This window comes from Dasypus novemcinctus, chromosome 6, assembly GCF_030445035.2.
Source record: "Dasypus novemcinctus isolate mDasNov1 chromosome 6, mDasNov1.1.hap2, whole genome shotgun sequence".
In the NCBI taxonomy this organism is placed as follows: Eukaryota; Metazoa; Chordata; class Mammalia; order Cingulata; family Dasypodidae; genus Dasypus; species Dasypus novemcinctus.
This window is the reverse complement of record NC_080678.1, coordinates 2616760-2634142: the sequence shown is the minus strand read 5'-3', so window position 1 is coordinate 2634142 and position 17383 is coordinate 2616760. Positions and strand designations below refer to the sequence as shown.

General features: G+C 41.4%; 1 protein-coding gene across 1 annotated transcript; it reads left to right on the top strand.

Annotated features, from left to right (window-relative positions):
• The first annotated feature begins 12780 nt into the window (after positions 1-12780).
• Positions 12781-13716, top strand: LOC101424936 (olfactory receptor 13A1-like). The gene has a single exon (XM_004479743.1). It carries the CDS (start codon positions 12781-12783, stop codon positions 13714-13716), a length of 936 nt encoding a protein of 311 aa, XP_004479800.1.
• Positions 13717-17383: the final 3667 nt, after the last annotated feature.

The following is a 17383-nucleotide window of genomic DNA, read 5'->3' as shown; positions in this document are numbered from 1 at the left end:
CTACACCAAGGGTCAAAGAAAAAAATCACAAAGGAGATTATGAACTCTTGGGGTGATCTCAATTCAGAGATCTACCCTCACAATTGGAGAATCTAGAAAATGAAGAGGATATTCAACCCAAGGGTGCAAAAGGAATTAGCAAATGAAAATAGAGAATTTTAAAAAAATATAGAGAATCAACAAACCACAAATTTGTCTTTAAAATGATTAATAGAATTGGCAAACCTTAGGCTATAATATATATAGATATAGATAAATACTGATAAAAAGAGATAGTATGCAATGAACTAAAATCAGAAATGAAATCTTTGATGACACAATACTATCCATCCCAAGAAATTTAAAAAAAGTACTAAGAGAGAATGAACACAAAACAGTAGATAACCTAGATGAAATGGAAAATTCCCAGAAACAAACTACCTACACTAAGAAGAAATAGAAGTTCTCCACTAACCAAACACTAGTAAAGAGGTTGAATCAATAATCAAAACCCTTCCAAAAAAGGAAAGCCCAGGATCAGATGGTCTTACAGCTGAATTTTACCAAATATTACAAGAAGAATGAACCCCATCCTGCTCAAAGTCTTGCAAAAAATTGAAGGGGAGGGAACACTCCCTAACTCTTTCTTTGAGGTCTAAATAATTCTTATAAAGATATCATATGAAAAGAAAATTACAGACAATTTTCCTGATAAATGCAGATGTAAAATTCCTCAACAGATACTAACAAACTGAATCCACAGTACCTCAAAATAACTATATATGCCATGATTAAGTGAGATTTATCCCAATGATGCAAGTGTGAAATATGAAATATGAAATATGAAAATTAATGAATGTAATATGACACATTAAAATAACAAAGAGTGAAAACCCATATCAGCATCTCAATTGACACAGAAAAGGTGTTTGATAAAACTCAACATCAATTATTGGTAATAAAACTGATAAAACTAGGAACAGAAGGAAAATTCCTCAACATGATAAAGGGCATATTTGTGAAAACACCCACTAACATAGTGATCATTGGTGAAAGGCTGAAAGTTTTCCCTCTAAGACCAGGAAAAAGGAAGGGATGCCCATTGTCGGCAGTTATTCTCCACTATACTAGGAGTTCTAGCTAGAGCAGACAAGAAAAAAGAAATTAAAAGTATCTAAATTGGAAAGAAAGCAATGAAGAATTTCCTAATTGCAGATGACATGATCCTATATAGAGAAAATCTTATATGCAAAGGTCCACAGCAGGGAAGCAGATGTGGCTCAATTGATAGAGTATCTGACTACCATATAGAGGTTCAGGGCCTCTTGGCCCGTGCGTGGTGAGCTGGCCCATGCACAGTTGCTGCCATGTGCAAGGAGTGCCATGCCACATGGGAGTGCCCCCCACATAAGGGTGGCCTACATGCCAGGAGTGTGCCCCACAAGGTGAGCCACCCCATGCAAAAATAGCACAGCCCTCCTAGGAGTGGCACAGCACACACGGAGAGCTGATGCAGCAAGATGACACAACAAAAAGAGACACAGATTCCCAGTGCCACCTGACAAGAATGCAAGGAGACAAGAAGACACACAGCGAATGGACACAGAAAGGGGACAATGGGGGTGGGGTGGGGAGAAATAAATAAAATAAATCTCTAAAAAAAAGTTTAAAACAAAGTTAAAATAACTGGTAAGTGAATTCTTCAAAGCATCAGAGCCCAAGATTCACATGCAAAAATCAACATTGTTCCTATACATTAGTAATGACAAATCCTTAGAAAAATCTTTATAAGTTATCCTTGGTTGTCTCATAATCTTTTATGACTTTAAGTCTAATTTATTCAATAATAATATAGCCAAGCTCGGGAAACGGACTTTGGCCCAGTGGTTAGGGCGTCCGTCTACCATATGGGAGGTCCGCGGTTCAAACCCCGGGCCTCCTTGACCCGTGTGGAGCTGGCCATGCACAGTGCTGATGCGCGTAAGGAGTGCCGTGCCACGCAAGGGTGTCCCCCGCGTGGGGGAACCCCACGCGCAAGGAGTGCGCCCGTGAGGAAAGCCGCCCAGCGTGAAAAGAAAGTGCAGCCTGCCCAGGAATGGCACCACCCACACTTCCCGTGCTGCTGACGACAACAGAAGTGGACAAAGAAACAAGACGCACAAATGGACACCAAGAACAGACAACCAGGGGAGGGGGGGGGAATTAAATAAATAAATAAATCTTTAAAAAAATAATATATATATATATATAGCCAAGCTTGCTCTCTTGATTACTGTTTGCAAGGAATAACTTTTTCCACACTTTTGTCACGTTGTCTTTTTATCTATAGTCTGCTGTAGAAAGCATATTAATGGATCATGTTTTTTCATTCAATGTGCCAATTTCTGCCTTTGATTAGGGGATTTAATCCACTGACATTTAAAGTACCAGTTAGAAGGGAGGAGTTAGTTCTGCCACCCAGCCATTTGTTTATTGTACATCTTATATGATTTTTACTTCTCATTTACCACATTACTGCCTCTTTAAAAAAAAAATTAGTTGCTATTTTTGTAGTATATCATTTTGTTTCTCTTCTATTTTCCATTTCCCTGTATTTTTTAGATTTTCATAGTGGTTACCTTTGTAATTACAATTAACATCTTAAAGTAATAAAAACTTAGTTTAACTATTACTTAAATAGTTTCTGAAGTATACAAACTCTGTACTCCCATATAGCTCCATCCCTCTACCTTTATTTATTATATTATCTTTTCAGATAACACTTTCATAAACTGTTGTTCATTAATATAGATTTTGAAAGTCATTTTACACATTTCTCTCTTGATAATCATAGGAGGGAAAAAGAAGTTATAGCCAAAAGTACAATAATACTATATTTTATATTTTCCTGTGTAATTACCTTTACCAATGGCCTTTATTTATTACTATGGCTTCAAATTACTGTCCAGTGTTCTTTTATTTCTGTCTGGAGGACTATCTTTAGCATTTCTTTTAGGGCAGGTTTTCTGGTAATGAACTTTTTCAGCTTTTGTTTACTTGTAAATGTCTTTATTTCTCCTTTGTAAGTGAAAGAATATTTTGCAGGATATAGAATTCTTGGTGAATCTGAGCCTCCTCTTGACATAGAGGTGCAATGGACACAACCAATCCAATGTCCACATAGAAGAGGTGGCATTGGATTGGGAAAAGTGGACATGGTGGACGATGGGTATGGGGAAGGGCAGGAAGAGATGAGAGGTGGGGGCGTATTTGGGACGTGGAGCTGCCCTGGATGGCGCCTCGGGGGTAATCACCGGACATCGTGGATCCTCACAGGCCCACTGGATGGAATGGAGGAGAGTATGGGCCATGATGTGGACCATTGTATATGAGGTGCAGAGGTACCCAAAGATGTACTTACCAAATCCAATGGATGTGTCATGATGATGGGAACGAGTGTTGATGGGGGGGGAGAAGGGGGGTGGGGGGGTGGGGTTGAATGAGACCTCACATATATATTTTTAATGTAATATTATTACAAAGTCAATAAAAATAAATAAATAACAACAACAAAAAAAGAATTCTTGGTGAGTAGCATTTTTGTTTTTTTTCGTTTTTTGTTTTTTTCTATAAGGACTTAAATGTTTAACTGCACTGTCTTCTAGCCTCCATGTTTTCTGATGAGAAATCTGTTCTTTTTCTTTTTTCTTTTCTTTCATTTATTTTTTGATATTTTATTGTTTTTTTGAAGATACATAGATCACAAAAAATGTTAAATTAAAAAATATGAGAGGTTCCCATATACCCCACAACCCATCCCCCTACTCCTCCCACATCAACAAGTTCTTTAATCATTCTGGCACATTCATTGCATTTGGTGAACACATTTTGGAGCACTGCTTCACTGCATGGATTATAGTTTATATTGTAGTATACACTCTCCCAGTATTTTCAGTAGGCTACAGCAGGATATATAATGTTCAGCACCTGTCCTTGCAATATCATTTGGGACAATTCCAAGTCCTGAAAATACCCCCACATCGTATCTCTTCTTCCCTCTCCCTGTCCTCAGCAGCTACCATGGCCACTTTCTCCACATCCATGCTACAGTTTCTTCCATTACTAGTCACATTATTTCTACAGTAGAATACCAGTAAGTCCATTCTACTCCCTATTTTATTCCTCCATCCTGCATACTTGGGAAGGTGATATCCACACCACCTCTAAATCAAGAGGGAGCTTAGATCCCATATGGTTGACAGATATAATTCTCCTGCTTGAGTTGTAGGCATTCTTGGCTCCCTGGTGTGGTGGTTGACCATCTTCACTTCCTTGTCAGCTGACCTGGGTAAGTCCAATGAAACGAGGGTGGAAGTTGCAACTCTGCTGAGGCTCAGGGCCCAGCTGGCACATGGACAGTCCAGAGGTTCAAGTCTCCTGAGTATACCCCAACACCAGCACCAACCACAGGTTCAGTAAAAGTGACAGAAGAGGCATGTGTAGAAATACCACATCTGAGTCCAACTCCATCACACCCAGGAATACAAATTACAAAGTAGGGCCTACTGACAAGGCACTGAATTCCAAAACCATCTGCCATGACTGTAGAACCTGTGTGTCTCTGTAGCCCTCAGTAGCACCAGTACCTGGGGTTGTATCTACTTTTGCTCTCTAGGATCCTCCTGAGGTGTGCATAAGCACGACCCTTTGATGAACTCCCAACTCTTTTTTGAAGACTCTTAGCCATGTGTATGCTTGTATGTGAAAAGACAATTCTCTTTTGCTGCTTTAAAACCTCTTTGTATTTGGATTTTGACAATTTCACTCTAATGTGTCTTAGAGTAGAAATCTTACAATTTATCCTGCTTGAAATTGCTGGATGTGTATATTCATGTCCTTCATCAGATGTTGGAACTCCTGCCTATTATTTTGTGAAATGCATTTTCTGCATCTTTTGCCTTCTCTTGAAGTTTTGGGATTCCAATGATATATGTTAATATGCTTGATGGTGTTCCACAGGTTAATCTTTATTCAGTTTTTTCCTGACTGCTTTTCACATGGAATAATTTCAATTATCCATTCTTCAAGTTCTCTCATCCTTTCTTTGTTTTGGTCAAATCTGCTGTTGAATCCATCTCATGAGTATTTCATTTCACATACTGTACTCATCTCTACATTTGATTAAGACATATTTCCTTAATTTCCTTTGGTTCTTTTTAGAAGAATTCCTTTAGTTTACTGAATATATTTATGAAAGTAGATTTAAAGTGTTTGACTAATAGTTCCAATGTATGAGCTTTCTCATGTATTGTTTTTTATAAATTTTTTTTTATTTTCCTGTGAATGGTTCATACTTTGCTGTTTCATTGTTCTGTACTCTTTGTTGAGAGTGGGACTCTCTGAATATTATTTTGTTATTACTTTGGAAATTTAATTCCTCCATTTCCCTGGGATTGCTAGACCTTGGTGGTGGTTGTTGAGGGCTGGAGCCATCATTTTCTAACATTTTCAAATTATTTTTGCTCCCAAGTGGGGAATGGTAAGAGAAAAAAAGAAAAAAAAACTGGTACTATTTCTTAAGAATTTTTTGCTTCTTTTCCCAGAGAGGCATTGGAAAAGTGACTGCCCTCAGAGCTTGTCCCACCCAGCAATCTGAAATAGCTGATCTGAAGCACTGAACTTTTCTCAGACCACACACACACACTAAACCCATCATTATATTTTGGAAGAATATGTTTTCTTAACCTCCTGAGCACTAGGAAGCTGCACCATGAGCCTGGGATTTTATTCCCATTACTGTCTGCCACATAGCTGGGGAATGGAGGATGGTAGCCATTGCATGTAAATTTAAGGATATTGATTGCAATTTACTGGGTTCTTCTGCCAGTTCTTCCCTGGATGTCACACAGTGTTCCAGTAGACACCTGAGTTTTGAATTAGTTGGTTCAGACAGTTCCTGCCAGGTCAACTGTGGTTTGGGTGGAAGGAACTTGTCCATAGAGCTTCCTATTCTGCTGCTTTCCCTCAAACATTGCTATAATTTTTTCTCTCTCTTTATTTTTTTAAAATGTTACATTCAAAAACTCTGAGGTCCCCATATATCCCCCACCCCCTTCACCCCACTCCTCCTACATCAACAACCTCTTTCATAATCATTGACATTCATTGCATTTGGTGAATATATTTTGGAGCACTGCTGCACCACATGGATAATGGTTTACATTGTAGTTTACACTCTTCCCCAGTCCACCCAGTGGGCCATGGCAGGACATCTGTCCCTGCAGTATCACCCAGGATGACTCCAATTCCTGAAAATGCCCCACATCATATTTCATTTTCCCTCTCCCTACCCTCAGCAGCTTCCGTGGCCACTCTCTCCACTTCAATGCTACATTTTCTTCCATTACTAATCACAATAGTTCCAAAGTAGAATATCAGCAAGTCCACTCTAATCCATACCCTATTCCTCCATCCTGTGGACCCTGGGATGGTTATGTCCATTCCACCTCTATATCGAGAAGAGGTTATGAAAGTCTCCAAATATTATTTTGAATTTTCTGTTTCTCCCTTAACATTGCTGAATTTGAATATATTGGAGCCTCAAGGTTAAAGCCATTGTTCCACTGTTTAGAACCTGATGTGAGAACTGGTAGTGCCATTTTACATCTGAGGACTAGGCAAATGTGTGGGCTCCTTTCCTTCCCAATTTCATCATCTACAAAACTGAGATGACTGTGAAGACATGTATGCACTTCTGGCATATTTCAGGGTCATAGTAAGAAGCTCATTTACAGATGCTTCTTCTCCCAGAAGGTGGTACCTCAGTTCTTGAGCCAATGTGTGGTGTCCTGTATGATTCTTGGGGTTCAGTCAGCTGTTCACATTCTTATATCAGTGGAGTGGGAACAGCCAGCACTCTCTCTGCACCCTTACTTGCTAGGCCCAACTTCTTCTCTCCTCTTTCCAAGGCCCATGCATCCTTTCTGGGGTTGGATCACGTGGGAAGACCTTGCAAGAATATCTGAGGCAGATACAAAGATCTAAGACCAGTGCCAATGCTGGAAGTGCCTTCCCCTCCAGGCTCTTCCTCAAGTCACCTCTGCAAAAGGGCAGAAGGACCACCAGAGGTTGGGTTGTCACCAGAAATTCCCACCTCCTGCCTCATCATTCTCAACAGATTTTCTCTTGGCCTTTGGTGTGCAAATATCCCCATCATACGAACCTTCTTGGAAGCCCCTGCCCTGGTTTCTAACCTCCCCTCGTTCCCCTGACACCCCAGGGAGTCTCTATTGCTCCCTCTTAGACCTGAGATGAATTTTATCCTTGGCTCACCTATTGTGTACTTAACGTGACTAAATGCAAGAATAAACCTGAAATAGGGTGCTTTCCACAGGGGGGAGAAGGAAAGGTACAGGTAGGAACCCCTAGTCTTCTGACCCTCCCTGCCTTGTATTTGGTGCTTCCCAAGGGAACATTCCTGCCTCTTCCTGTCATTGTGCAGCCCATCTCCCTCCTGGAACCAGGTCCCTCTTGCTGGTTTCCTCTCTGCAGTCTGAGCACAAGTTCCCAAGTCTATAACCTCAGCTGGCTGTGCTTGGCCAAGACAGCCTTCAGCTGAACTTGGCTCTGTGAGCAGGGCCTGCTGCTGGACAAACCCAGCCATCTAGTGGAGAGAGGCCATTGCACTTTCATAAGGACCCTGCAGCCACAGGATAGATGTGTGCATGTATTATGTGTTCAACAAATTGTATTGACAAATGCCTATGGAAAATGAGGCTTATAGGGTGTAAATCATGAATAATCTTGAAATTAGAGTTTCAAGGACTTTCATCACAGATTATTTTCATCAAACAACATGATCCCTCAGAATAATAGAGTTCAGTCAGGAAACCCAGATGTAGCTCAAGATTAAAGTTCATATAAAAATGCTTTAAAATTAATTAAATCCTTGAGTTGTTGAAATTCCATTGTATCTATTACATGGCTTATTAATTGATGATCAGAGATTATAAAATATGCATTGATGGAGAGAGTTGAGGGACAGTTCACATTTTGAGATATATAAGGACTCGGTGTTTTTTTTATTTTTTATTTTTTTAAAGTTGAGAACTGATATTACTAATTGACCTCTCTGGTTATTCTGTAATAACAGGTTTTATATTTCACATATTCTGTAGGATACATTTACTAGGATAAATTCCCAGGTTTCCTTTCCTGTATTATTTTCTATATCCTGGGTCATTTGTAAGGGAACCACCAGCAGATTCCTTTTTGATCAGTTGTGAACTTTTTGTCATGTGCAGGAGGCAGCCCTATGTGATGAGCTCACTGCAAGTTCCCCATAGTGGCAGCATTGTGCAGGGCTCCATGTCATTCTCCTCTGAATGTCCTCAGTAGCAGAGGCTGCCTGGACCAGAGCTGAGACTGACCCTGCTGAGTTGCTGGGAGCTGGACCAGGCCTGTGGAAGCTGACCCTCACCCTCCCTGGACCCCCTGCACCACTTGTGACTCAGCCCACAATGTCAGGACAGTGTGTCATCAAGTCTATGGACATTGGTCTATTGCTGGGTCCAGATGTGAAAAATCCCATCATCTTGATTAGCAATTTCATGTTTTGAAGGCCAGGACTCAGAAATATTCTTGAGAAGGAAAAATTTATTTATCACTGACTGCGACTGGGGACTTCTGTCTAAAAACCTGAGCCCCGAGTAGGATTTCTGGGTCCCTGTTATACAGAGGATGTAAGGTCGGGGTAGTCAAATGGTGTTTTTATGAAAAAAAAAAAGACTTTTCTTTGTTAGTTTCTTAGAGTTTTAAGTGTTTGTCTGAGTACCAGATAGGTTTTGAATTAATATCCCTCATATTCCAGGTAATCTTGAATTAACATATCACCCACCCTCCAGGTAAGCTTGAATTAACTATTGCCCACATTCTATCTGGATGTAAATTTGAATATACATCCAGTCTACATCCTTTCTGAAAATTAAAGACCATAGGGTCTATATTACTTAATTGGCTTTTTAAAAGAAATTTATTTATTTATTTATTTTTAAATGTTACATTAAAAAAATGTTGTCCTGGGTGGTGCTGCAGGGACAGTTACTGGACAGTGTATGTCCTCCCATGGCCCACAGGGTGGACTGTGGGAGAGTGTAGGCTATGATGTGGACCATTGACCATGAGGTACAGTGGTGCTCAGAGATGTATTCACCAAATGCAATGAATGTCTCATGATGATTAAGGAGGTTGTTGTTATGGGGGGAGTAGTAGGATGAGGAGGGTGGGGGGTATATGGGTACCTCATATTTTTTGAATGTAACATTAAAAAAATAAAAGCAAAAAAAGATAAAAAAATTGAGGTCGCCATATACCCTCACTCCCCTCACCCCACTCCTCCCAAATCAACAACCTCTTTCATCATTGTGGGACATTCATTACATTTGGTGAATACATGTGGAGCACTGCCACACCACATGGAAAATGGTTTACATTATAGTTTACCCTTTCCCCCAGTCTGTCCAGTGGGCCATGGCAGGACATACAATGTCCAGAACAACCACCCAGGACAACTCCAAGTCCTGAAATATTTTACTATGGAACTGTTGTGATTAGTAATGGCAGAAAATGTAGCATTGATGTGGATAAAGTGGCCACAGTAGGTACTGAGAGTAAAGAGAGGGAAGAAGAGATATGATGTTGGGGCATTTTCAGGACTTAATTGGCTTTTAGAAACTAGGCACACTTGGATACAGAATTAGATAATTTTGAATTCATGCACAGCCTATATTAATCTCAAGGTTGACAGCTTCAGTGGTAAGTCCTATTCACAGCATGTTCCTTTGAAAGTGTGTGTTGAGAATGGCACTGCATCTCTGGGGTCTTCCTCCCAAACACATAACCCAGTCTACTAACAAGGAAAATATCAGACAAATCCCCATAGAGGGGGCTACTGTGAAGCCCCTGAGTGTACCTCCTCAGATGGTCAAGATCATCAAACAAGGACAATCTGAGAGTCCATCAGCAACAAGCAAAGCCCAGGAGATGACACACCTAAATGTCTTGTGGATCTGGGATGAATGATGACACAGAAATGAGGGTTTTGAAAAAATTGAGCAAACCCAAATTAGTGAGCATTTTATTTAAACATGAAGTATCAGGACTGGATCTTTAACTGTGACAAATACTCCCTATAGGGGACTGGGTGTGGTTTGCCCGGAGTGCTCTGTCCTACTTCCCATATTTCTGGATCTATAGCTGCTGAAGGAGTGACCTGGATTTGAGAAAAACTTTCCACTTCTTGCAGGCCTGAGTCTGGGTCATCACAGAAAGAATATCTGATATATGGGGTCTGACCCAAAAGGTCCAAGAAGGTCCCCTGCAAGGCTCAGGCCAATGAGGCAAGGGGTTTCTCCCCAACTATAGTCCTGATACCTCCCCCCATGGCCTCAGGGCCCTGGCCTGCCCTGTCCCTTCCTAGGTCCTGCCTCAACCCCACTGAGACTGCACCTGCAGGGCCCTGCTTACCATCAGCTGGTGTAATTGCTCCCCGAGGGCCACTCCTGCTCCTTTGTCCCCCCAGGCTCCCAAGACTTTGCCATCCACAGTAAACAGAATCCTTTAAAGGTCAGCAGCAACAAAGAAGGCACAAAAGGGAGGAATTCAGGCTTTTAACACCAAGGTTCTACCTCCCTTTTAATCATGGTAAGGATAATGTTAATTTCTAATGAATATGTGGATTTCTTATATTTGGGTAGTAAACTGTTGGTGGTACATCCCTTGAATGAACAGGAAATACATTCATGTAAAAAACTGTGTTTCCTCCTAGAGTTGCCTTTTGAACTATCTTTCCTTATTTTTCTTCTGATGTTCTGAAAAGACAGCTTTGGCTTAACCATGACCAATTTTCCCATGTAAAACATGACCCTGTCTTTGCTTCGTTCCTGACTTACTATTTCACTTTGAAATGCTGAAGTACTGGAGACTAACAGAGCTCCGCTATCTGCTGCCCCAGTCCAATCTGTGCAGCTGATCTGTAAAAGGAAAAATCAGAGGCTCTGGTTTAAACTCTAGAATAGTTCAAGGGTTTTTTACTATCAGCAACTGACACTGCAGGAGCTGGAGGTGGCTGACTCTGCTACCTGTGAATAGGTTTGCCAAGGTCAGAGGGGGGATTGGTCATCTGTGCCTACACTGGGGTGTGTTTTGCAGAAAAGGGCATGTTTGAGGTGGATCCTGCATACCTCTTCTTTATTAACCTCTGGATGTGAGCACACTGGAACTAAAGAGCCCCATCTTGTTCTGCTGCACTGTTAGCACCCCAGTTCTGCAGGAACACAGCTTGGTTTGGGTCAAGGGCTGTGGTCTTATCACCCCTTGTGAGGAGGGGGGACAAAGAGCATGAGAGGAATGAACAGACCAGCAGTCAGCACTGTCATGGAACTCCCAACACACTGTTCCAGTCCTCTGTCCACTGGGTGCTCATGGCCATGTACACATTTCTGCAAAATGCAGCACCTCTGTTCATGGGACACTTGGGAGACCAACCCCTGGTTAGGACGTGCATATATTGCCAGCTCCTTGTTCTCAGGCAATCCTTACCGACCTGGAAACTCCAGGGCAGGTTCTTGGATGTTCCCTCTTCCCTTGGCAGTGTTTGGCAGTCAAGGAATAGGGTCTTCTCATCTGAGCTGAGTCATGTCCTGCCTGAAAGGCACGGGTCCTAGATGGGATGCAGGAGAAGCATGTAAGTTTGGGGAGTCCCACAGGTCTTGGACCTGGGCAAGGGCCTGGGCAAGAGGTCCCAGGCTGTGCCGAGGTTGCTTCTGCCCCTTGCTTTGCTGTTTCCCCAGCCTCTGGCACAGCCTGACACTCATTGAAAGGACAAGCTCCCCATTTAGCCCAGGAGAACCTGGATGGGGTTAGAGCCTGGAGTCAGGACCCTGCAGGATTCAGATACAGCTGTTCAGACAGCAGCCCTGGTTGACAATGACCCAATCCCCCCCCAACACACACACACTGGGAGCACCATGGACTGGATGAGTTCATGGTGGTCTGTTGTGGATTTGACTAAAGAGCCTGCTGCCAGGTTAATGCAAAGCTAAGATCTGAGAGTGATCCCCACTTGTCCTGAGGCTGGTGGCTGTCACCAAGTTTGGACCACTCTGGTGCCCCAAGACACATTCCATTTTATACCCTGTTCTGGTGGTCCCAAGCACACAAACTCCCCACATGATCCCATCTGTCCTGCAATCTTGTCCCTAGGAGAGTGAGAGTTCCATCCTGTCTTTTAAGCAGTTTTCTGCATGAAGCTTTGCACAAACCCCAGTTGAAATGGTTTTCCTTCTTTGGAATTACAGATATCTGGAGAGTGCCAGAATGTCCAACTGTGTGTGTGCATCTTCCAAGCTCAATGATCTATTGCTAGTATACTTCCACATGCCATGAGTTGGGAAATATTAACAATTAAAATGAATTAAAATTAAAACAGGCTGCACTTCCTAAGGAAACTACCTTGCCCTGCTTCACCAGCCACCAATAGGGAGGAGAAGATGTTGTGGGGAGGAGGTTCTATGGGCTGGGAAGGGTCAGAAGGATTAGGCCAGATCCAGAAGGGAGAGTTAATCCTCTGATTGTTTCCCTTAGTGCAGGACCTTAAGGACATCTTAGCCATGTGATTCCTAGGGCAGAGTCACCACCACAGACATCCCTGTAGAGTCTTAGGAGGACTGGTGTGTGAAAAGGAACCCTCACTCAACCGTTTCTTTTGCTTTCCTCTGCCAGGTGCCAGCTGGTTCCCAGGAGACCACTGAGAACTTCACCAACATGATGGCAGCAAACAATGACACTACTGTTGTGGATTTCATCCTTCAGGGATTCTCAGAGAATCCTAAGCTCCAGGGTTTCTTCATTGCTCTATTCCTCTTTCTTTACCTGTCTGCTCTTACAGGGAACAGCCTAATCCTCATGGCCATCTGCCTGAATCCCACCCTCCAAACTCCGATGTACTTCTTTCTCACTAACCTGGCTATCTTGGACATTGCCTGCACATCCACTGTTCTCCCTAAGTTGCTGGAGAATCTGCTGGTCAAGGGCAGCACCATCTCCTATAAAGGCTGCTTAACCCAGCTCTTCTTTATAACATGGGTTTTAGGGGCCGAGCTGCTGCTGCTTGCTGTCATGTCCTATGACCGCTACGTGGCCATCTGCCAGCCCCTGCATTATCATACACTGATGAGCCGGCCACACTGTGCCCTGCTGGCAGGCAGTGTATGGATGGTATGTGGGGTCAACTCCTCTATCCACACTGGCCTGATGGCACAGCTAACGTTCTGTGGTCCCAATGAGATCCATCATTTCCTATGTGAAGTCCCAACACTGCTGCTGCTCGCTTGTGGCCCAACAGATCTGAACAATGTTATGATTCTCATTGCAGATGCTTACTTTGGGGTGATCAATTTCCTGCTAACCATGTTGTCCTACACCTTCATCATTGCCAGCATCCTGCGCATCCGCTCAGCTGAGGGCAAACGCAGGGCTTTCTCCACCTGCTCCTCCCACCTCCTAGTTGTCTGCGTGTTCTACTCCACCATCATCTACACCTACATCCTCCCAGGGTCTGGGTCTTCCATGGAAAATGGCAAAGTGGTTGCAGTTATGTACACGGCAGTCAGCCCCACTCTGAACCCACTCATCTACACTCTGCGCAACAAGGATGTAAAAGTCGCTCTCAGGAGGGTATTTCCCACATTCTGTAAATGAAAGATGTCCACAGGTAATTTTGAAATTAACAGAATTTCAAAAAATGAGTTTGAGTATCTAAGAAGAAGGTGGTTTATGTGATAGATTTATGAACAATGTACTTGCCTGTTGGGAACTGGCCAACTTTCTATGGGAAACTTTAAATTTTCCATTAGCTGACTGCAGATGCTATCAGGGCTTCAGGGGAGCAGGAAGTGTGGTGGTCGATCACAGGGAGAGTGAGTGTCTGGGAGGAACAGCAGGAGGCCCAGCATGGCATTCCCTCTGCATCTTCCCTCCAGGTGGGCTAGTTTTTTCACTCCCACATTCGTAACAGGGACCAAGGTGTGGCCTTTACATGTGGGAATTCCTGGTAACTTTCTCTTTCAGAGTGTAGCTCTTCTTCTGGACCGAGGCCCATTAGACTTACTGCTTGGTGCATTTTCCCATGGGATCTCTTGATGTCCTGATTAGGGAACCTAATCTGGACACTGATTCTCCCTACCATGTCCTCTTGGCATAAATTTGGGGAAGAGTCAGATACACTGCTCCTCACCATGTCTATGGAAATATGGATAGAAATACTGACACATTAGGTAGCCTTCCATGTTAGTGTCCTGCAGAAAGGAGATTTATTTTCTACAATTTTACTCTCACAAATGGGTTCCATCAGTCTTTAACCAAAAGGCTTTGTCACTGCAGGAAAGAGGGTTTTTAGACTTTGTTTGAACAAAAGATATTCAACATATACTTTTATGGAGTTGGTTCTGTCACAGTGTCATTTTATTTACACTGTTATTATTATTAGTCTCCTCTGCTTTTGCCTTTTAATGTTTGTATCCTCACTGATTCAACCCAGAATCTCTTCTCCTGGCAATTGCATCCATGTCCACATCTGCATTTATCATTAATATTTGATAGTGATATCCAAATTCATAACTGCAGTCTATTCCTCACCTCCAAAATCCTATCCCATTGTTATAACTATGTATCTAGGATAGTCCTAGAAATTTTTCAGGGATTTTTTTTAACAGTCTAAATAGATCATGTTCACTTCTCTCATCCCCATAAATTTTTTTCTTCTTTATTTCCTTCTAAATGCTACATTAAAAAATATGAGGTCCCCATATACCCCACCAGCACCCATCCCACCCCTCCCACATCAACAACCTCATGTGAGAGGTGGGGTGGGTATTTCATTGAGATGTATTCACATAACATACAATCTATCCAAAGTGGACTATCAAGGGCTTTTAATATAATCAGAGTGGAGTGCATTCATCACCACAAAAAATTTTAAAAAACTTTATTACTCCCAAAAAAACCTCCATACCCCTTAGCAGTCACCTCTCAATCCTTCTATCCTTACCCTACACAAAGAACCAATAATCTAATTCCGTCTTTATAAATTGATTTACATTGACATTTTATATAAATGGAAAAATATAGTATGTGGTATTTTTGTCTGTTTTTTGCACTTAGCATAATGTGGGTTTTTTCCCTAATATTAGCATCTTGTAACATTAACAAACAAAATATTTTTTCAGTTTTAAAGAAAACAGTCTTTGATATGCAATATTACCCATATTCATCCATATTCATATTTCACTCGAGGTTTTACTATTTATATAGCCTCATATCACGTTTTTTAGCTTTCCTTTTAGTAATATACATGACCTTAGGCTTCCTTTTTCAACCACTGTCATATCCATATAATTGCACTGCTAGTTATTAACATTACATTGTGCTTTCACATTTTCATTTCCAAAGATTAATACACATTTTTTTTAACCAACTCTATACAAGTTAACCCTCAACTTTCTATTGTCTAGCCTCATTCTAATTTTCTGGTTATTAACTCCTTGAGTTTACACAAGGTATTTAGTTCTTTAATACAATCATACAGTATTTGTGCTTTTTGTGTCTGGCTTGCTTCACTCAATATAATGTTCTCTGCACAAATTAACCCTAGCTTTCCCTTCTCTAACCTCATTTTAATTTTCTGATTACTTATATTTTAGTTAACTCCATGAGTTTACACAATTTATTATGTTTGTAATAGTGCAGTCATATTGTGTCTGGATTACTTCACTCAACATAATCTCCTCCAGGGTCATCCACGTTGTCATATGCTTCATGACTTTATTTCTTCTTGCAGCTGCATAATATTCTATTGAGTATATACACCACAGTTTGTTTATCCATTCTTCAGCTGATGGACACCAAGTTTGTTTCCATCTTTTGGCAATTGTGTATAAAGAAGCTATGAACATTGGTGCACATATGTCTATTCTTGTCTCTGCTCTCAGGCATTCTGGTTATATCCCCAATAGTGGTATTGCTGGGTCACGGGGAAAATCTATATTCAACTTCTTTAGGAACTGCCAAACAGTCCTCTAAAATGGCTGTACCATTGTACATTCACACCAACAGTGAATAAGAGTTCCTATCTCTCCACATCCTCTCCAACACTTGTAGATTTCCGTCTTATTTATAGTGGCCTTTCTAATAGGTGTGAAAAGATATCTCATTGTAGCTTTGATTTGCATTTCCTTAATTGGTAGTGATGGTGAACATTTTTTTTCATGTTTTTTCACCGTTTGTATTTCTTCGTTGAGCAAATATCTAGTGCAGTCTTTTGCTTATTTTAATGCAGGTGTTTGTGTTTTATTGTTGAGTTGTAGCATCTCTTTATTTACCACAGGTACTCAATCTATGTTAGATATGTGATTTTCAAATATTTTCTTCCATTGTGTCAGCTGCCTTTTAAGCTTTTGGCGTGTCCTTTGGGTGCAAAACTGTTGAATTTTGAGGAGATTCCTTTTATCTATTGTTTTCTTTTGTTGCTCATGCTTTGGATGTGAAATCCAAGATTCCACCACCTACTACAAGATCTTTAAGATGTTTCCATACATTTTCTTCTGTGAGATTTATGGTCATGCTTTTTATATTTGGGTCTTTGGTTGATTTTGAATTAATTCATTCATAGGGAGTGAAATAGAGGTCCTCTTTCATTCTTTTGCTTATGGATATTCAGCTCCCCCAACACCATTTGTTAAAGAAACAGTTTGGCTCTGTTAACTTGTACTTGGTAGGTTTGTGAAAAATTAAATGGCAGAAAAAGTTGGAAGCAATAGAAGTGTCCACCAAAATATGAATGGATAAGTAAAATATGGTATATGTACACAATGGAATATTACTCAGCTGTAAGAAGGAATGAAGAATTGACACAAGTCACATGGATGACTCTTGAAAACCTTATATTGAGAGCAGTAAGCCAGTCACCAGTGGACAACAATAATATTATGTTACCTCACTGATATGACCAAATCCTATTGAACAGACACAGAGAGCTAGAGTCTGGAACATAGGTTATTGGGAGACAAAAAGGGAGTGGAATGTGCTGTACTGATTCTCAGTATGGAAAATCCCCAGATATGATGGAAGGGGGTACTTTGCAGTGGAGGAGGATGATGTTGGTGTAGGTATGTGAGTGGGGTCAACAGAGTTAGAATGTGAGGATGATCAAGGCGGGAGGCTGGAATGGACTATCCATGGAATTGAGGATAGGAGGAAGGAATAGGTGAACTCTGGAGATTCGTAGGACTATGGTTGAAACCAAAATGATGGGAAACCAAAATGATGGGAATGATTGGGGGCAGAAATATGGTACAAGAAGTTTACTGGT